Source organism: Sciurus carolinensis, chromosome 7 (genome assembly GCF_902686445.1).
Source record: "Sciurus carolinensis chromosome 7, mSciCar1.2, whole genome shotgun sequence".
In the NCBI taxonomy this organism is placed as follows: Eukaryota; Metazoa; Chordata; class Mammalia; order Rodentia; family Sciuridae; genus Sciurus; species Sciurus carolinensis.
The window spans coordinates 129,073,641-129,096,348 of NC_062219.1; the positions used below are offsets into that span (position 1 = coordinate 129,073,641).

A 22,708-nucleotide genomic window follows, 5' to 3' on the forward strand; every position below is an offset into this window, starting at 1 on the left:
CTTCGTGGAGCTCCGCATTATCAACTTCCTCCAAGACTTCAGGCTACTGAAGGATAAGAGGGGATATACTAGCAATCTTCAGGGACATTATAAGTCGATAGAGGAAATCTGTAATATCTTAATGACCCACTGATTCCTGAACAATATGAGAAAACAAGGGAAGAAAATGTCCCAAACAAATCTAGATGTTACATCAATACAATCCAACGACAGCATGGCAGAAGAAATGACAGAAAGGGAGTTCAGAATGTACATAATTAAAATGATTAGGGAAGCAAACAATGAGATGAAAGAACAAATGCAGGTATTGAATGATCGCACCAATCGACAGTTAACAGAGCAAATTCAGGAAGCAAAATATCATTTCAATAAAGAGTTAGAGATATTGAAAGAAAAACAAACAGAAACCCTTGAATTGAAGGAAACAATAAACCAAATTATGAACTCCATAGAAAGCATAACCAATAGGATAGAACACCTGGAATACAGAACTTCAGATATTGAACACAAAATATTTAACCTCGAAAACAAAGTTGAACAAACAGAGAAGATGGTAAGAAATCATGAACAGAATCTGCAAGAACTATGGGATATCACGAAAAGGCCAAATTTGATAATTATTGGGATTGAGGAATGCTTAGAGAAATGAACCAAATGAATGAACAATCTATTCAATGAAATAATATCAGAAAATTTCCCAAATCTGAAGAATGAAATGGAAAATCAAGTCCAAGAGGGTTATAGGACTCCAAATACACAAAATTACAACAGACCCACACCAAGGCACATTATAAGGAAAATACCTAATATACAAAATAAAGACTGAATTTTAAAGGCTGTGAGAGAAAAGAACCAAATTACATTCAGTGGGAAACCAATACAGATAACAGCAGATTTTTCAATCCAGACCCTAAAAGCTAGAAGGGCCTGGAACAACATTTTTCAATCTCTGAAAGAAAATGGATGCCAACGAAGAATCTTATACCCAGCAAAACTTACCTTTAAATTTGATGATGAAATAAACTCATTCCATAATAAACAAAAGCTAAAAGAATTTACAAAAGGAAAGCCAGCATTACAGAACATTCTCAGCAAAATATTTCATGAGGAAGAAATAAAAAACAAAGAAGCAAAGCAGCAAAGTGAGGAATTATCCTAAAGGAGCTGTCAAATAAAGGAGGAACCAAGATGTGTTAAAAAATAAATAAATAAATAAATAAAATTTTAAACATGAACCAAATGACTGGGAATACAAATCATATCTCAATAATAACCCTGAATGTTAATGGTCTGAATTTATCAGTCAAAAGACATAGACTGGCAGATTGGATTAAAAAGAAAGATCCAACAATATGTTGCCTGCAAGAGACTCACCTCATAGAAAGAGATACCCATAGACTAAAGGTGAAAGGATGGGAAAAACATACCATGCACATGGACTCAGCAAAAAAGCTGGAGTATCCATCCTCATTTCAGATAATGTGGATTTCAAGCCAATGTTAGTCAGAAGGGATAAAGAAGGACATTTCATACTGCTTAAGGGAAACATACATCAACAAGATATAACAATCATAAACATCTATGCCCCAAACAGTGGCTCATCCATGTATCTTAAACAAATCATTCTCAATTTTAGAAACCAAATAGACGATAACACAATAATTCTAGGTGACTTTAATATGCCTCTGTCACCACTGGACAGATTTTCCAAACAAAAATTGAACAAAGATACCATAGATCTCAATAACACAATCAATAATTTAGACTTAACGGACATTTATAGAATATACCATCCAACCAAGAGCGGATACACTTTCTTCTCAGCAGCACATGGATCCTTCACTAAAATAGACCATATATTATGCCACAAACCTAATGTTAGAAAATACAAGAAGATAGAGACACTACCTTGTATTCTATCAGATCATAATGGATTGATGTTAGAAATAAATGAAAGAGTTAAAAACAGAAACTACTCCAACACCTGGAGATTGTACAATACGCTATTATATGATGAATGGATAACAGAAGATATTAGGAAGTAAATTAAAAAAATTATTAGAGGAAAACGAGAACAAAGAAACATCATAACAAAATCTCTGGAACACTATGAAAGCAGTACTTAGAGGAAGATTTATTTCATGGAGCGCATTTAATAAAAGAAATAAAACTCAAAAAATAAACGACCTAACACTACAGGTCAAAGCCCTAGAAAAAGAAGAACAGACCAACACCAAAAGTAGTAGAAGACAGGAAATAGTTAAACTCAGCTGAAATCAATGAAACTGAAACAAAAGAAACAAAACAAAAAATTGACAAAATAAATCGTTGGTTCTTTGAAAAAATAAACAAAATTGATAAACACTTAAAAAGAGAATAGGAGAGAAAACCCAAATCACAAAAATTGGAATGAACAAGGAAATATCACAACAGACACAACTGAAATACAAAATATAATTAGAAGCTATTTTGAAAATCTATACTCCAACAAAATAGAAAATTTTGAAGACATCATCAGGTATCTAGAGACATGTGATTGCCTAAACTGAATGAGGAGGACATACACAATTTAAATAGAGCAATTTCAAGTAATGAAATAGAAGAAGTCATCAAAAGTCTACCAACAAAGAAAAGTCCAGGACCAGATGGGTTCTCGACTGAGTTCTACAAAACCTTTAAAGAAGAGCTCATTCCAATACTGCTCAAAGTGTTCCATAAAATAGAAGAGGAGGGAACCCTCCCAAACTCATAATATGAAGCCAATATTTTCCTGATACCTGAACCAGACAGAGAGACATCGAGGAAAGAAAATTTCAGACCAATATCCTTAATGAACATCGACGCGAAAATTTTCAACAAAATTTGAGCAAATCACATACAAAAACATATTAAAAAGATAGTGCACCATGATCAAGTGGGTTTCATCCCAGGGATGCAAGGTTGGTTCAGCATCAGGAAATCAATAACTGTAATTCACCATATCAATAGACTTAAAGTCAAGAATCACATGATTATTTCGATAGATGCAGAACCAGCACTTGATAAAATACAGCACCCCTTCATGCTCAAAACACTAGAAAAAATAGGGATAGTGGGAACATTCCTGAACATTGTAAAGGCCATCTATGCTAAGCCCATGGCTAATATCATTCTAAATGGAGAAAAACTGAAAGCATTCCCTCTAAAGACTGGAACAAGTCAGGGATGCCCTCTTTCACCACTTCTATTCAATATCGTCCTTGAAGCTCCAGCCAGAGCAATTAGACAGATCAAAGAAATTAAAGGGATACGAATAGGAAAAGAACTCAAACTATCCCTATTTGCTGATGATATGATTGTATACTTAGAGGAACCAGGAAATTCCACGAGAAAACTTTTAATTCTCATAAGTGAATTCAGTTAAGTAGCGGGATATAAGATCAATGCACATAAATCTAAGGCATTTTTATACATAAGCGATGAATCTTCAGAAAGAGAAATTAGGAAAAGTTCCCCATTCACAATAGCTCTGAAAAAAATATAATACTTGGGAATCAATCTCACAAAAGAGGTGAAAGACCTCTACAATGAGAACTACAGAACACTAAAGAAAGAAATTAAAGAAAACCTTAGAAGATGGAAAGATCTCCCATGTTCTTGGATAGGAAGAATTAATATTGTCATAATGGCTATACTACAAAATTTGCTATACAGATTCAATGCAATTCCAATTAAAATCCCAATGATGTACCTTACAGAAATAGAGCAAGAAATTATGAAATTCATCTGGAAGAATAAAAAACCCAGAATAGCTAAAGCAATCCTTGGCAGAAAAAGTGAAGCAGGGGGTATCTCAATACCAGATCTTCAACTCTACTACAAGCAATAGTAACAAAACCGGCATGGTATTGGTACCAAAATAGAAAGGTGGATCAATGGTACAGAATAGAGGACACGGACACAAACCCAAATAATTACAATTTTCTCATACTAGACAAAGGGCCTAAAAATATGCAATGGAGAAAGATAGCCTCTTCAACAAATGGTGCTGGGAGAATTGGAAATCCATATGCAACAGAATGAAACTAAACCCATATCTCTCACCATGCATGAAACTAAACTCAAAATGGATTAAGGACCTCGGAATCAGACCAGAGACCTTGCATCTTATAGAAGAAAAAGTAGGTCCAGAGCTTCAACATGTCGGCTTAGGACCAGACTTCCTCAACAGGACTCCCATAGCACAAGAAATAAAAGCAAGAATTAATAACTGGTAGAGATTCAAACTAACAAACTTTCTCTCAGCAAAGGAAACTATCAGCAATGCGAAGAAAGTGCCTACAGAGTGGGAGAAAATCTTTGCCAATCATACTTCAGATAGAGCACTAATCTCCAGAATCTATAAAGAACTCAAAATACTCTACATCCAGAATGCAAATAATCCAATCGACAAATGGGCTAAGGAAATGAATAGACACTTTACAGAAGAAGATCTACAAGCAATCAACAAACATATGGAAAAATGTTCAACATCTCTAGTAATAAGAGAAATGCAAATCAAAACCACCCTAAGATTCCATCTCACCCCAATTAGAATGGCGATTATCAAGAATACAAGCAACAACAGGTGTTGGCGAGGATGTGGGGAGAAAGGTACACTCATACATTGCTGGTGGGGCTGCAATTTAGTGCAGCCACTCTGGAAAGCAGTATGGAGACTCCTTAGAAAACTTGGAATGGAACCACCATTTGACCCAGCTATCCCACTGCTTGGCCTATACCCAAAGGACTTAAAATCAGCATATTACAGAGATACAGCCACATCAATGTTCATAGCTGCTCAGTTCACAATAGCCAGATTGTGGAACCAACCTAGATGTCCTTCAATTGATGAATGGATAAAGAAAATGTGGTATATATATACAATGGAATATTACTCAGTCATAAAGAATGATAAAATTATGGCATTTGCAGGCAAATGGATGAAACTGGAGAATATCATGCTAAGTGAGATAAGCCAATCTCAAAAAACCAAAGGAAGAATGATATCGCTAATAAGTGTATAATGACACCTAATGGGGAGTGGGAGGGTTTAGTGTTAGGGTTAGAGTTAGGTTTAGGGAGGGGGGACAAGAATGGAGGAAGGAAGGACTGTATAGAGAGAAAAGAGGGATGGGAGGGATGGGGGGAAGGGAAAAAAACAGAATGAATCAAAAAACATTTCCCTATGTAAATTTATGATTACACAAATGGCATGCCTTTACGCCATGTACAAACAGAGAAACATGTATCCCATTTGTTTACAATAAAAAAAAATTATTAACAGGTAAAAAAAATAACTAGATAACCTCATGAAAAGATGACATTGGGCACTAATCTGAAACCATACACAAAACTGTACTGAATGTTGAGCAATGATTCAGATGTACATCTGAAATTTTAGAACTCCTCAAATGCAATATAGAGAAGCAAGCTTTGACTTTGATCTCCTCAGTGGGATTTTGGATATGAAATCCAAAGCAAAAGAAAAAATAGAAAATTACCCAGTTGTTCTTTGTCAAACTAAATATATTCTGTACACAATGAAGACACACAACACATTTGAAAGCCAGCAATATTGATGAGATCCACATTTGAAATACCTGTGAGTAGTGTCATATTACTGTTGAAATTATGAGAGGTACTCACATAGGTGAATAGCCAAAAATCCCAAGACACAGCAGGTTATAAATGGGCAAGAGACTTGAAAAATATTTTCTCAAAGAATGCAAATGTCCACAAGATATGTCAGACCGAATAATTGTACCCGGCCTCCAGGATCTCGCAACCACACCAAACACAACCAACCTCCAGGACCCTTGCCTGACCAACTGCACCCTGCCTCCAGGAACTCCAGTCGACCATGTCCACACCCTGAGCTGCAGCTACCCATTTGCCAACACATTTGGAAGCCAGAACAGCCATCTTGGATAATCCTGGAAGCCGGAACTCTGATCATTAAGTGGGGCAAATTCCATCCTGACATGCATGCTGGAGACCTGAAGCTCATTGTCAGGTACCTCTCATGCATCAGGCTACTGAATACAGGGAGGTTTGAGTATTATATGACTGTTATAGTGTAGATTTTCTTGCTTCTCCTATTGAAAAAGTTTTTTATTTCTTTATTTTTTTTGGCTCTCTTTTCCTTTTATATACCTGCTCCCTCAGAGACACTTTCTCCCTTTTTGCATACTAATATCCAATTTCTTTTGATTACACTCTCACCCTTTCTATTATCTAGAACTTCTGTATATTCTTTTCTTATCCCATTAACAGCTTTATTTTCCTCATAGGGGCTATTTGGTCTAGGATTGCATAGTGTCTGAATTGGGCACTGCTAATATTGTTCTCCCCTTAAAGAAAAGATTTTGGAAACCTATAGGGCCACTATAAGCCTATAGGGGAAAATCTGCAATACCCCAGATCTGCACTGCTAGAGGGGAAGATACATGAACAACGTGAAAAAGCAAGGGAAGAAAATGATCCAAACAAATCTAGATTCTATATTAATAGAATCCAATGACAGTATGTTAGAAGAAATGTCAGAAAAGGACTTCAGATTATACATGATTAAGATGATTCGTGAAGAAAGGATGAGTCATGAGAGCAAATGGAGGCAATGATTGATAATACCAATAAGCAGTTTAAAGAGCAACTGCAGGAAGCAGAAGGTCATTTCAACAAAGAGATAGATTCTCAAAAAAAAAAAATCCAAATGGAAATCCTTGAAATGAAGGAAACAATAAACCAAATAAAAAACTCAATGGAAAGCATCACCAAAAGACTAGACCACTGGGAAGACAGAACCTCAGACAATGAAGACAAAATATTGAATCTTGAAAATAAAGTTGACCAAACAGAGAAGATGGTAAGAAATCATGAACAGAATCTCCAAGAACTATGGGATATCATGAAAAGACCAAATTTAAGAATTGTTGGGATTGAGGAAGGTACAGAGATACAAACCAAAGAAATGAACAACCTATTCCATGAAATAATATAAGAAAATTTCCAAAACCTGAAGAATGAAATGGAAAATCAAATATAAGGGGCTGACCGAACACCAAATACACAAAATCACAACAGGTCCACACCAAGTCACATTATAATGAAAATGCTGAACATTCAAAATAAAGAGGATTTTGAAGGCCATGAGAGAAAAGCATCAGATTACACATAGGGGAAAAACAATTTGGATAGCAGCAGACTTCTCAACCCAGACTCTAAAAGTTACAAGGGACTAGAACAACATATTTGAAGCTCTTAAAGAACATGGTTGCCAACCAAGAATCCTATGCCCAGCAAAACTTATCTTCAGATTTGAAGATGAAATAAAATCCTTCCATGATAAACAAAAGTTAAAAGAATTTACAAATAGAAAGCCTGTGCTACAGAATGTTCTCAACAAAATATTCCATGAGAAGGAAATGGAAAACAATCAATGGACTTCTCCAAGCAGCCCTGCTCTCTCCGGTGGCAGCTCTTTCCACGGGGTGATCCAAGATGGTGGACCAGAAGGTGACTGCATCTCCTGTCGCTCCAGAACCCAGGATTCAAGAAGGGGAGGCATTGAGAGACTCGGACTAAAATAGAACCTCCAGGGTGAGTCTCCCCACCAGGTGAAGCTCGGCCCAGGTGGCAGGCCCGGACAGGGTGGCTTCTCAGATCAGGGCAGGGCAGCTAGAGTCTTCTCCAGGTAGCTCTGCTCCCTCTGGTGGCGGACTCCTTCCACACGGCCAGCTTCTCCGAGCAGGCCCCCCAGTGACAGCCTTTCTGCACAGAACCAGCAACAAGTCCCAGAGCCAGTGGCAAACTCTGGCCCACAGGCAGCTTCAGGACCAGGACAGGGCAGCCAGGGACTTCCCCAAGCAGCCCTGAACTCACTGGTGGCAGGCTCCTTTCACAGCCAGCTTCTCAGAGCAGACCGCCCAATGAGAGTCCTTTCCACAAAGAACCAGTTCTAAGCCCTGGAACCAGTAGTGGGCTAGGAGCAGTTTTCATGGGAATCACTGCATTATCAAGTGCCTCCAAGACTTCAGGCTACTGAAGGATCGGAGGTGATATACTGGAAATCTCCAGGGACAATATAAGCCAATAGAGGAAATCTGCAATATCTCACAGTCCCACTGATATCTGACCAATATGATAAAACAAGGGAAGAAAATGTCCCAAACAAACCTAGATACTATATCAACAAAAACCAATGACAGCACAGCAGAAGAAGTGTCAGAAAGGGAATTCAGAATGTACATAATTAAAACAATCAGGGAAGCAAATGAGGAGATGAAAGAGCAAATGCAGGCATTCATTGAAGGAGGAGATGAAAGAGCAAATGAAGGCATTAAATGATTGCACCAATCAACAGTTAAAAGAGCAAATACGGGAAGCAAAAGATCATTTCAAAAAAGACGTAGAGATACTAAAAAAAAAAACAAACAGAATTCCTTGAAATGAAGGAAACAATAAACCAAATTAAAAACTCCATAGAAAGCATTACCAATAGGATAGAACACCTGGAAGACAGAACCTCAGACATTGAAGACAAAATATTTAATCTTGAAAAAAAGTTGACCAAACAGAGAAGATGGTAAGAAATCATGAACAGAATCTACAAGAATTATGAGATATCATGAAAAGACCAAATTTAAGAATTCATGGGATTGAGGAAGGCTTAGAGAAACAAACCAAAGGAATGAACAATCTATTCAATGAAATAATATCAGAAAATTCCCCAAATCTGAAGAATGAAATGGAAAACCAGGTACAAGAGGCCTATAGGACTCCAAATATACAAAATTACAACAGACCCACACCAAGGCACATTATTATGAGAATACCTAACATACAAAATAAAGACAGAATTTTAAAGGTTGTGAGAGAAAGAATCAAATTACATTCAGGGGGAAACCAATAAGAATATCAGCAGCTCTTTCAATCCAGACTCTAAAAGCTAGAAGGGCCTGGAACAACATTTACCAAGCCCTGAAAAAAAATGGATGCCAACCAAGAATCTTATACCCAGCAAAACTTACTTTCAGATTTGACGATGAAATAAAATCCTTCCATGATAAACAGAAGCTAAAGGAATTTACAGAAAGAAAGCCAGCATTACAGAACATTCTCAGCAAAATATTCCATGAGGAAGAGATGAAAAGCAATGATGCAAATCAGCAATGGGAGGAACTAGCCTAAAGGAATAGCCAAATAAAGGAGAAACCAAATCATGTCAAAACAAAAATGAGTCAAATGACTGGGAATACAAATCATATCTCAATAATAACCCTGAATGTTAATGGACTGAACTCATCAATCAAAAGACATAGACTGGAGGATTGGATTTAAAAGATCCAACAATACGCTGCCTGCAAGATACTCATCTCAAAGAAAGAGATACCCATAGACTAAAGGTGAAAGGATGGGAAAAAACATACCATGCACATGGACACAGCAAAAAAGCTGGTGTATCCATACTCATTTCAGATAATGTGGACTTCAAGCCAGAACTAGTCAGAAGTGATAAAGAAGAACATTACATACTGCTTAAGGGAAGCATACATCAGCAAGACGTAACAATCATAAATATCTATGCCAAGAACATTGGCTCATCCATGTATGTCAAACAAATCCTTCTTAATTCCAGAAATCAAATAGACCACAATACAATAATACTAAGTGACTTTAACCCACCTCTCTCACCACTGGATAGATCTTCCAAGCAAAAATTGAGTAAAGAAACCATATATCTCAATAACACAATCAACAATTTAGACTTAACAGACATATATAGAATATACCATCCAACAAAGAACGAATACACTTTCTTCTCAGCAGGACATGGATCCTTCTCTAAAATAGACCATATTTCATGCCACAAAGCTACTGTTAGCAAATGCAAGAAGATAGAGATACTACCTTGTATTCTATTAGATAATAATCGATTGAAATTAGAAATAAATGACAGAGGTTTCAAGATGGCGTACTAGAGGGCAGCTGCATTTCATATTGCTCCAGGATGCAGGATTCAAAAGAGGAGATAGTGAGAGACTTGGGACCAACTCAAAGCCACTGGGTGAGTCTCTCCCATTGGGGAGGCATCCCGGATGGGGTGGTAGCCCTGGAACGCAGGGAACTTTGTGAAGTAGAGTTGCTGGGCGAGTCGCCCCTCCCCCCACTGGAGTGGTAAACATGGACCACTGGGAACATCGTAGAGGTGGCTGCTCAGCACAGTGCTTGGACTCGGAGCAACCACTGGGGCTCCGGGTGGCTGCCTGAGGAAGAGCTGCGTGGCGAGCTCTTTGGACTGAGAGTGACCACTCATGAACACCAGGGAGGCTGCCCATAGGAAGAGGAGGAGGAGCACATTGGGTCACTTGGTCTAGGAGTGACTGCATCAGAGCTAAAGGTGGTTGCCAGAGCAGGAGCTACGTGGCGAGATGTTTAGACTCAGAATGACCGTTTCTGAACACCTGGGGGCTGCCCAGAGGAAAAGGAGGAATGTGGTGGGTCGCTTGGTCTTGGAGTGACTGCATCAGAGCTACAGGCAGTTGCCAGAGGAGGAGGTGAGTGGTGAGTTGTTTGGACTCAAAGCAACCAATCCTGAACACCGGTGGCCTGCCTGGAGGAAGATCGCGGTGGGTTGCTTGGTCTCCTAGCGACTGCTTCTGAACACCCGGGGGGCTACCCCGAGGAGGAGGAGGAACAGGGCGGGTCACATGGACTTGGAGTGACTGCCTAGGGCTATGGGCTATGGGCGGTTGGCGAGAGGAGGAGACATGAAGTGAATTGCTTGGAATCCTAGTGACTGCATCAGAACACCGGGCGGCTGTCCAGAGGAAGAGGTGTGTGGCGGGTCTCTGGGTCTTGGATCTATTGTAGGGGGCTCCAGGTGAAGGCTCAGAGGAGGGGCTGCATAACCAGGTGATTAGGTGCAGAGCAGGGTCCCAGGACCTAGGCGGCTTCTTGGTGGAAGAGCCACACAGAGACACGCCTAGGGGTGGAGCGAAGTTTCAGGACTGCGGGCAGATACTCTGAGGAGAAGCAGCCTAAGGAGAGTCGTCTGTGAAGGGTGAGTCTCCCAGGCCCAGGAGGTAGGTCCGGGCCCCTGGGAACATTGGAGAGGAAGGCAGCCCAGTCCAGGTGGTAGTTGTAGAATGAGGAGAACCTCTAGGAGGGGAACTGACCAGCGAGACCTCCCCACCAGGTGAGTCTTCCCTGCCGGGTGAGGTTTTCCCACAAGGACAGTAAAACCGGAGACACAGGCTCAAACAGGCCTTGCCTCTGCCTGCAGCCTAGTTCCCCTTTGGATGACCATTGGTCAACAAGTGGAGGCACCTCTGCCCACTATCAGGGAATAAACCCCACCTGAGGGTCACCAAACCTAGAGAGGCAGCTTCTTCGTGGAGCTCCGCATTATCAACTTCCTCCAAGACTTCAGGCTACTGAAGGATAAGAGGGGATATACTAGCAATCCTGAGGGATATTATAAGTCAATAGAGGAAATCTGCAATATCTTAATGACCCACTGATTCCTGAACAATATGAGAAAACAAAGGAAGAAAATGCCCCAAACAAATCTAGATATTACATCAATAAAATCCAACGACAGCATGGCCATGAGTGCACCTCACATCCAGAACCCTCTGAAAACACACCTCAGGAAGGGGCCAGCACTCCTCAGAAAAATGGACTGAGTCCACAAGTGAGGAGATAAGCACAAGACAACTTCCACAAGGTAAGGAAGGAAGAACACAAAACATAAGTGAACACAATAGACGCAACAGGACCTGTCTCTAGGACACACAGACCCAGCTTGAAGCTGCTGCCAATGACAAAACCTAAGCTATTTGAGCACCAAAATAATTAGATTCATAATAAATTGTTAGCAGTTAATCTTCAAACTCAAGAGGAAGTAAGAAAGAAAGGATGAGAGGGATAAATGTGTATATACACATACAGAGATAAAGATATGTATATATACCTATTTATATTCGCATTCATAAATATGTATCTCAAGATGTATCAAATGATAAGGTGCAATAAATATTAATATGTGACCCTAATATTCTCAGTGTTATAATATTCCTTCAGCTGTTCTGTTTGAACAACTAGAGAGTTTTTAACAATGAAATCATCCCTGAGCCCAGTAGTGGACCTGAGATGAGGAATCCTGAGAACCAGCACAGGAGCTGGGACTCCTTGCTGCCCTCCAAGACTGCTGGGCATCCCCACTCCTGCTAAGATCCTTGGCTCAGTCTGGAACACCCCCACCTCCCATCTGGATAAAACGTGCTCTTCTTCAAGGTCAGCACTCTTTCCCCTGGTGCAGATTCCACTGGACTTCCTCGGACAGGGCCATGTGTGTCAGTTCTGCACACTGCATTGATTCTGGTGAGACAAATGGAGGTGAAAGGGCTCTGCCTCTCTCTTCCTGAGTCATCCTCTCCTGGAGGGACTGTATTGAGGTGTTAGCAAGGCATCTGGAGAGAAATCAGAATCCCGGCTGCAGCCCATGTGGGGTGGCAGCAGGAGGCAAGGTTTCTGCAGCACCAGGTGGAACTTGAGCTTCCTCTGCTCAGATCCCACATGCTTCCAGTGCCTGTCCTGACCTGATTCCCAGGTGTGAGGGCAACCCTGGTGGGGTGAGGACCTAATCCGTGACTCTGGGCTCAGTGGTGAGGGACTGAAATCCCCTGTGGTGCACAGGTGCCTGGGCCCACAAGTGACCCTCACACAGGCCTCCTAGCACAGGGGTGGTGGCCAAGTCCATGGTGTATAGCCTCCTGCTGGGCTGTGACTCATCCCTGGGGAGACTGGTCTGCACATCTACCCAGCACCTGCCTGAGCCATGAACTGCAAGTGCAGTAACCACTGCCTCAGGTCAGTGGCAGCACCTCGTGGGTGAGAATCCTACCCTCCTGGCTGCTGTTTGGAGACTCCAGAAGTCTCCCCTTGGGACTCTCGGGGGGAGACCAGCTCCTCTCAAGATCTCTGTCCCAAGTCCCTGAGCACTCATTCGACATCCTTTACCTCTTCCCACCACTCACAGTGGCCCTTATTTACCTTGCTTGCTTTTCTCCTTTGCCTTGTAAGTAACAGTGTTCTTGCATTTATGGTATTAATTTTTTGAATGTCACAAAATTTCCCGAATATTCCTCAGATTTACTTCATGTAGCTATTTTTCTTTTGATATGTAGCACACTCCTAAAGGAGGTTTTGGTTTCAACAAATTCATAGCATGTAAGTAGCATTTGTCACATAGAACATCAGTTTAATAAGGTTCTAAGAAAAGAGTGGTGGAAAATACACAGAGATTGCACAGGGGAGGAGAGGGGAGGGAAAGAGGGGAGGGAAGCATGTCATTACTAATTATTGAGGGATTCAGATTCTCCAGTGCAAAAGGACAATGTGGTTTCCCAAATACTTTAGTATTTCTTATTTACATGAATACTGGTATTTGACACCTCTGTCCAATTAGGAGGGTAATTGGAATTTTTATACCTCCAAAATTTAAATTTTTCTCCTATTTACATTGGTTCTATTACAAAGTTCAGACTTGTAGCTAAAAATATGTTCCAAACACTTTTCAAAGAACAAACATTTTCATGTAGTTTTGGCCATTTGCATGACTTCTTTGAGAAAATATGTACTCAGGTACTGTGCCCATTTATAAATGGAATTACCAGCTTTATTTGCAGTTGATTTCCTTACATAGCTCAGAAGCTAGTCAAGGTTTGCACATATTCTCTCCCACTCTGTCTTTTCATAATTTTGATTGTTTCTCTTGATGTGAAGAAACATTGTCATGTGCTGTAGTCCCAATTTTAATTTGTTTTTTTTTTTGTGGCCTATTCTTTTGGTCCCATTTTCATAAATCATTGTCAAAGACCGTTCCCCTTGTTTTTGAATAGAGCTACATGCTTTATTTTTAAGACAGATAAGTTTCAACTCTTTCCTTTGGCATGTGGCTGACTAGTTTCCCAAACACTGTTTACTGAAGAGGGAGGAAGAGGAGATAAGATTCCGTAGAGCTCACAGTGAATTCCCTGGAAGAGAAAACCAACACAGATGACCATTCTGAGCCCAGAGTCTGGTGATGATGATGACCACCCCAGGACTTCTCCCATCACCTTCAGACTCTGAAGAAAGAACCATTTCCTGCAGCTTCCTCTGCTTCAGGCTGATATGAAACCCAGCTCCCTGAGTCCTATCAACATTCTTCTCCATCAACCTGCAGGTTCTCCTGCTTTGTGAGCTGCTGCTCAGGCTGGTTGTGGACCACAGGGCCCCTCAGGAGCAGAAGCAGCTCTGCAGACTGCTGACCAGTGCTGCAGGTGAGCTGCCTACCCACAGTGCACCTGCTCTCCCTGAACGCCTCCCCAGCTGGGACCCCACTCCAGGCAGCCTGTGTGCACCCAAGAGCCAGGGACTTCAGAAGGAGCCTTGACCGAGTGTGAGGCAGTGCTGAGGTCTGTACATAGGAGGGAAGAGGAAATTTGAAGGTGGAGACTGGAAAGCTCTCTGGGCCACAGCCCCATGGTCCTGATTCTGTGGATGGGACAGGAACCACAGATCTCATGTGGAGGAAGTTGAAACAGCTCCATAGGCCCAAAGGCTCTTGTCCTTTCTTAAACAACCATAGCTTTTTAGAATCACTTATGAGTGAGACCACACAGTGTTTGTGGTTCTCTGACTTATTTCACTTAATGGAATGTTCTCCAGGTCTGTCCACATCGCACACAATGTACTCACCATGAGCATATGGTGAGATAGACCTGGGTGTGGCTCAGTGTTCTACCTGCTTGTCTAGAGGTGAGCCTTGAGTTCCATCCCTGGGACCACAACAAACAAGAAAAACAAACAAAAAGAGCAACAAAATTTAAAGTGGTGCAAATGCTAATTACCCTCTGTCACTATCAATTTTGTGCACATACCTCACAAATATACAAATCTTATGTGTCAATCAAAATATTTAAAATAAAAATAAATCAAGAGATTGTGATTAGATGTGATTTCTGCAGGTACAGCAGGAGGGTGGAGGTGGTGGTGTGGTGGCTTCCTTTCACTTTGGTCCTCGAGCTCTTCTGACCTCTCACTGTACCTGAGCTTTGGTTTTGTGTCAAGTTCTTCTGTCAGGTCTCAGCAGGCCCAGGGGAACTGTGCCACACTTCATGGTCCAGGCTTCCAGTACATGGCTCTGAGCCTTTGTTGTTCATGATGGAAAACATGAATCACACATTCAGACACAGAAGCACAGTGCACTACGAGGACTATGATCCAACACTCAGCTTTAGCTGTCACCTGCTGACTCCCTTTCAGCTGTCCCTTCTCCTTCCTCTCCCGCCACACAAGAATGTTTTAAACAGACTCCATTCATCATTTTATTCCACTACTAAATACCTCAAGATACATTGGAATAAGTAATACTAAAGATAACAACTGTGCCTGTACAACCCACAAGGATACCAATCTGTACTAACAGATACAAAGCAGTTCTCCATCAGTACTTGTTCAATGTTTTTTGATTATCTTATCACTAATTACTTAAAGTTTATTTTAAATGACACCTGAATAAAATACAATGCTGTGTTCTTTTCAAACATTTCTTAGATGTCTTGTGATCTATGAAATTCTCACTTTCCTTTTTAAAAATCTTGTGCTATTTAAATTCTTAAGAAACTGGAATGCTTCTACAATTGAACTTTCTACATTTAAATTTTAGGCATTTCCATGTGGTCATTAAACACTGCTGTTATCCATCATATTTCCTGTAATTTCACTAGATTTATAGACTTAGGCTTCATCCAGGTCCAGACATAAAGGAGGCAAATTTACATTAAGAGTTTATGAAATAAGTCATCAAATTATGATCAACAGGATTGTGGTAGATCAGGATGCTATAGGGGGACATGAAATCTTGGAATAGATTTCAAAGCAAGATAGAATTTAGAGCAAAGCTGTGTATGCTACAGGAAATAATTCAGGAAGAGTTCATAGAATGCTTGCGATTCCAGCTGGAGATGTGTGAGAGTGGATTCTTAAAGGCATACGGTTCAACTGCTGGGCTATGAAGTTGGGTAAGCCCTTTGCAACTCCTAGAGTGAATCATCCAGACCTTAGGAATCCTGGAATGGATTGATGGCTTAGCATGACAAGTCTTCTCCCTCAAATTATGAGGTCCTGGGGACATGCCTTTCACCACAACTGTGACAACAGTGTGAAGAGACTCCACATCCTAAAGGGACCCTGTTGTGCACCTCCCATTACAGGAACAGAATCCTTCAACACAGTGGGACTATTGACACGCAGCTGCCAGGGAACACACCTTGGACTCACCCTGGATGAGGTGGTGTGCTGTGCAGATGGCCAGTGCTCAGAACAGCCAGACCCACAGGCGTGTTTGCCCTTACAACAGGATCATGGTGTCTGGTGTCTGTAGTACTCAAGTAGATGGAGTTCTTATATTCTTAGATCAGAACCAACCCACACAGGTATCAGGCAGAACATATGCTGTAGCAACCACATTTTTGATGAACTCATTTTGAAAAATAGTTGGTGGTGTTTCATTTATTATACAGGTTTACAAAAAATATTAGATTCCATGGAGACAGGATTAGCCCTTGTTGTTTGAGCTAACCATTCTTTTGTAAAATGCATAATCCCTTACTATAAAATGACACTCATGTGTATTTTCAAATAACAAAAAGGTACTCTTTGGCTAGTATGTAAGTGGTGTTTCTGAAGTAATCAACACTGCAAAGTAGGTTTCTCCCAATGTAATTCTCAAAAAGCAAATATATTGTTGGATTGGGTCCTAGGAATGGAATTCCTGAATCAAAGGCCAGCACTATCAATTTAGAAGAAATACCTAATGGTTATCCTGCTCCCTACTGCTGGAGCAGAGCTGGTGAAAGGCAGGTTTCACAAAGAGCAGGATCACAGTCACCAGCTGAGGGGCACCTTACAGCAGAGATTTCTGAATTGCTGTAGGTTTCTGTGACTTCTGTGTCAACTCTAGGCTGCAGGACACCAGAATATTTTTTTTTTAGTAGGCATCTCATTTATTAAACCAAAATGGATAAAAGCAATATATGAGCAAATGCACATCTACAAGCTCCAGTAACTGATTTTGGAGCTAACGTGACAATGCCACAATAAGGTTCCTGAGCAGCAGGGGTAAACTGTCCAACCCTGCACACAGGGAACAGGTCCGTATGTGAGAGCAGCAGCGACTGATGATGTGTGCGGTCTTTTCCTGCACCATGCTGGACAGGAACAAACCATCATTCTGCCATAATAGAAACTGTCAAATCCCTGACTCCCCCTTTGGAACCAGCTGACTAGCAAAATCTCTTCAAGCATAAAGTGTCAATATTACATCTGCACAGATACACAGTGGCTAATAGTTGCTGTGTGACTGGACAGAAGTAGGACCACAGTGACAGCGATTTGACAAACTCCTTTTTACAGTGAATGGATAGACTACCAGTTGTTCAGAGATCTCCTTAAGCTTCCTTGAAGACAGTTTCTGGAAACTTAATACTGTCCAAATCCAAACAGCACAGGTGGTTTTGTTTATTGTCAGGCTGACCAACTTTGGAAAGACCTCTTTCTGTCAAAGGAAAAGTTTATGTTAACACAATGTGTCAGTGGTGCATGCATGCGAGTGTGTGCGTGTGTGTGTTAGATTCTCCAAACGCATCCAGAGAAGACTAATCATTGGGTATAAGGAGTTTTTATCAAACCATGTTCTACGAGTTCTACCCAGAAACTCCTTTAATCCTCTTAACGCTCAGGGAAGTTGACACTCTAAATATGTCCATTGTCTAGTTGAGGAAACTGAGGCATGAAGAGATGCTACTTTGCCTAGGATCATACAGCTGAATGGCAGCAATCCTTGGTTTTCTATCATCCATCTGAACCTACTGCTCCACCTTTGAATCTGGTGGCAATTTTGATGCTCACCATCAAATTAGGAGTCTCAGGTTTATCAAGCCACAAAAACTATCCCACTTCATTTCCATCTTTTATTTGAGATACTCAAAAAAGAATGAGTTAACAGTAGAACTTAGTATCAAAGATTTTAAAACAAAGGTGGGGATCATTCCTCCACAAAGTGGCAAAGCACATTGTTGCTTGTGTACTTGTTAATCGCCATTCTAATTAGGGTGAGATGGAATCTTAGTGCCATTTTGATTTGCATTTCTCTTATTACTGAAGATGGTGAATAGTTTTTCGTATGTTTTTTGATTCTTTGTAAATCTTCTTTTTTACTTTGAGGATGGGGATTCTCAAATTTTCTATCTTGTAACTACTTAAACATTTGGAAATGTAGAAAGGACAGAAGTGTTGCAATCCACAAATGCAGGCAATGAATGATAATACCAATAAGCCGAAAGAGCACCTGCCCAGAAGCAAAAGATCATTTCAAAAATGAGATAGAGATTCTCAAATAAAACCAAATGGAAATCCTTGAAATGAAGGAGACAATAAACCAAAGAAAAAACTCAATGGAAAGCATCACTAAAAGATTAGACCACTTGGAAGACAGAACCTCAGACAATGAAGACAAAATAATTACTCTTGAAAATCAAGTAGCCCAAACAGAGTAGATGGTCAGAAATCATGAAGAGAACCTCCAAGAACTATGGGACATCATGAAAAGACCAAATTTAAGAATTATTGGGATTGAGGAAGGCACAGAGATACAAACCAAAGGAATGAACAACTTATTCAATGAAATAATATCATAAAATTTCCCAAACCTGAAGAATGAATTGGAAAATCAAATACAAGAGGCTTGCAGTACACCAAATGCACAGAATCCCAACATATCTACACCAAGGCACATTATAATGAAAATGACTAACATTCAAAATAAAGATAGAATTTTGAAGGCGGCAAGAGAAAATCATCAGATTACATATAGGGGGAGACCAATACGGATAGCAGCCGACTTCTCAACCCAGACTCTAAAGGCTAGAAGGGCCTGGACCAACATATTTCAATCTCTGAAAGAACATGGTTGCCAACCAAGAATCCTATGCCCAGCAAAACTAACCTTCAGATTTGAAGATGTAATAAAATCCTTCCATGATAAACAAAATTTAAAAAAATTTACAAATAGAAAGCCTGTGCTACAGAATGTTCTCAACAAAATATTCCATGAGGAGGAATTGAAAAACAACAATGTAGGTCAGCAAAGGGAGGAACTACCTTAGAGAAAAACCACTCAAAGGAGAAACCAAGCCAACTTAAAAACCAAAAATAAGCCAAAGGACTGGGAATACAAATGATATCTCAATAATAACCCTGAACATTAATGGCCTAAACTCATCAATCAAAATACATAGACTAGCAGAATGTATTAAAAAGAAAGACCCAACAATATGCTGCCTGCAAGAGACTCATCTCATAGAAAAAGACATCCACAGACTAAATGTGAAAGGATGGAAAAAACCTACCATGCACATGGACTCAGTAAAATAGCGGGGTTTTCCATCCTTATATAAGACAATGTGGACTTCAAGCCATTTCATACTGCTTAAGGGAACCATAAATCAGGAAGACATAGCGATAGTAAATATTTATGCCCCAAACAATTGTGCATCCCTGTACATCAAACAAATCCTTCTCAATTTCAGGAATCACATAGACCACAACACAATAATTCTGGGTGACTTTAATACACCGCTTTCACCACTAGATAAATCTTCCAAAGAAAATCCAATCAAAGAAATCATAGAACTCCTTAACACAATCAATAACCTAGACTTATTAGACATATATAGAATATTCCATCCATCAACGTGCAGATTCACTTTCTTCTCAGCAGTGCATGGATTCTTCTCGAAAATGGACCATATGTTATGACACAAAGCAGCCCTTAGGAAATGCAAAAAAATAGAGATACTGCCTTGTGTTCTATCAGATCATAATTGACTGAGATTAGAAATCAATGACAAAATAAAAAAGAGAAATTACTCCAACACCTGGAGACTAAATAATATGCTATTGAATGAAACATGGATAACAAAAAACATCAGGGAGGAGATTAAAAAATTCTTAGAGGTCAATGGGAATGATGATACAACATATCAAAATCTCTGGGACACTATGAAAGTGGTATTAAGAGGAAAATTCATTGCATTGAACACATTCAAGAAAAGAATGAAAAGTCAACAACTAAATGACCTAACATTACAGCTCAAAACCCTAGAAAAAGAAGAACAAAATAACAGTAAAAGTAGTAGAAGATAGGAAATAATTAAAATCAGAGCTGAAATCAATAAAATTGAAACAGAATTTTTATGGAAATTAAATCCAGTATATCAAAGCTACTTTGCCTTAATTCATTTAAAACATGGTATAACAGAATTTAGAGTTCTTTCAAAATTACTTAAAGGATGAATGAAGTAGGTATTTTCTCCATATCTTTCTCTCTCACTGAGCAAACCAACAAGTAGTGAAGTGTCCCTCTCTGTGAATCTGCAAAAATGGGCTCACAATTGCATAATCAATGGTGAGAAATTCATGAAGACCATTTGTAATGGAATCTGTCCCTAATGAGAAAGTTAAATATAAAGAAGTAAAACAATCTGTCCAATAGAAGAAGAGAAAACAGAGCATCAGAAGGAGAACACTTTGAGCAGCCTTCATCTCACGGGGAATTCTGTAGAGGAGCTTGGAGGTCTGCAGGTAGAGGAGCTTGGAGGTCTGCAGGTAGAGGACATGCTGGTGGTGCTTGTGGAGGAGGAACACCATGTAGCCACTGGCCCAGCCCATGACACCCTGGAAAGCAGCAACTCGAAGGACCATGAGAACAATAAAAGTCCATCTGATTATCCTGTTTTCTGATTCAAAATAACAGTAATCATTGTTTTTACTGATATTTGAGGTTTTCAGGCTGTTGACATGTTTGATGTAAAATGGTAAGTTCATGCTTATCAAGGAATTGAGAATCCAGAAGAAGATCAACAAGGGAAGGATGTTCCAGGCAGACCTGGGCTGCAGCCTTCTCCACCTGGAGGTTCTGGGCCTGATGGTGATGGCCTGGACCACCATGAGGAGACTGGTGGCACTGATGGACAGGCCCCGTGCCACCCTATTGAGGTAAATCAAAATCTTACAGCCTACATCATTCATGAGGTTTATTAACAGAAATCTGGATATTGTCATTATCATCCCTTTTGTAAGAAATGTTATGATATTTGTAAAGCCAAATGGATGAGAATAAGTTCTACAGATTTCACAGCACTTCTAAACAAGCATATATATTTCATAAGGACAAAGATGTTCCCCACAATGCCAAGTCCTGTTGCAAACATGAAGATTGTTCCCTTGGTAAGATTCAAAACCATTGCTTACTTCATAGGTAGAAAAACATGTGGATACAGCAACACCTTTCTGAAGGAAGCAACAGTGATGATGATATGTATCTGCAAAATATTTCATATCAGCAATTTTTTAGAATGTAAAAATAGTCAGGGTTTGTGTAATGGTGTTGATTTTTGTCCCAAGACATATTACTGTTCTCCTGACACTCTTTGTAGGTCATTCCATGTCATCTCAGATATTCAAAAATCTAAACTTTCAACCCAGAATGTTTTTAAAAACTTCATATTAACATAGTCAATCTACTCATTAAATTCATAATGTCCTTCCTGTGTTCAATCTGTTCCTGTGTTCAAGCAGTTGCACAAAAAACCCCAATTCCCTAAGCAAGAATTTCTCTCTCTTTTATTTCATTCTATCATATTCTCAGTTATTTAATTCCAAGAGCCAGGAGCTGATGTTTGACCTGACTGCCTTCCCCAAACACTATACACAGAAAATTTTAAAGTGTTGTTGCTTCAATGTCTTCAAAATTTTGTAAATTCAGCTAGTTACAAAATCCATATCATCTTTCATTTTGTTTTATATTCCTTCCTAACTCTCACTTTGGTTCATCTAAGAAACTCCCATTATAATTTTACATTTGCAAGTTTTATATCTTTGATGACAATACCTTTATATTTCTAAACTATTGAACACCAAAATGACTTTGTGATTTCACTCCTTACAAATAATCAGTTGTATTTTTAAATCGTCAATAGAAAATCAAGCTGTATAACCTTGCAGATAGAATACCAGCAGTTAGAGATGATCAGGCAAAGGCTTCCAGGAACCAGTTTTTTCTCTGAGAAAACCAAATAACCAGGAGATGCAGCAAAGTAGGGTCCCTAGAAGAAACAAGGAATGCTCCTTTTTGAGGTTCTCTTTCTGTGTTAGGTAGGTGTGTAATGCCCCATCTGGACCCACACCTAACAGGTTAGACCAGTGAGCACGTCCATCCTATGCCCAGTTCTTTCAAAAAACTCAAGAAAAATTTACTGCTCCCCTGCTGCATAGTACTGGGCTTAGTTAAAAGTGTGAAACCTCCAACTACAGTAACAGACTGAAAAATCAGCAGGGATCCTCACAAGAGAAACTGATTTGAAACAACAGTTGTTGTTCATTGAACCTGCAACAAGAGGCATGTAGTGAAACTGACTTGCACACACAGAGATCACTACGGCAGCAGAAGGGACACTTCCAAACAGGCAATGCTGTGCACTTCAGGTCACACTAATGTAATGCAGGAGCTAAAATGGTGTCTGGAGAAACTGGTATCCAAACTTACGTGAAAACTGAGGAGCTGACAGAATCATAAAGC

General features: G+C 39.9%; 1 protein-coding gene across 1 annotated transcript; it reads right to left on the reverse strand.

Annotated features, from left to right (window-relative positions):
• Nucleotides 1-20,457: 20,457 nt before the first annotated feature.
• LOC124989401 (putative vomeronasal receptor-like protein 4) lies at nt 20,458-21,374 on the reverse strand. The gene is given in 2 exon segments (XM_047559265.1): nt 20,458-21,233; nt 21,236-21,374. Coding segments are annotated over 2 exon segments (915 nt in total).
• Between the last annotated feature and the right edge of the window lie 1,334 nt (nt 21,375-22,708).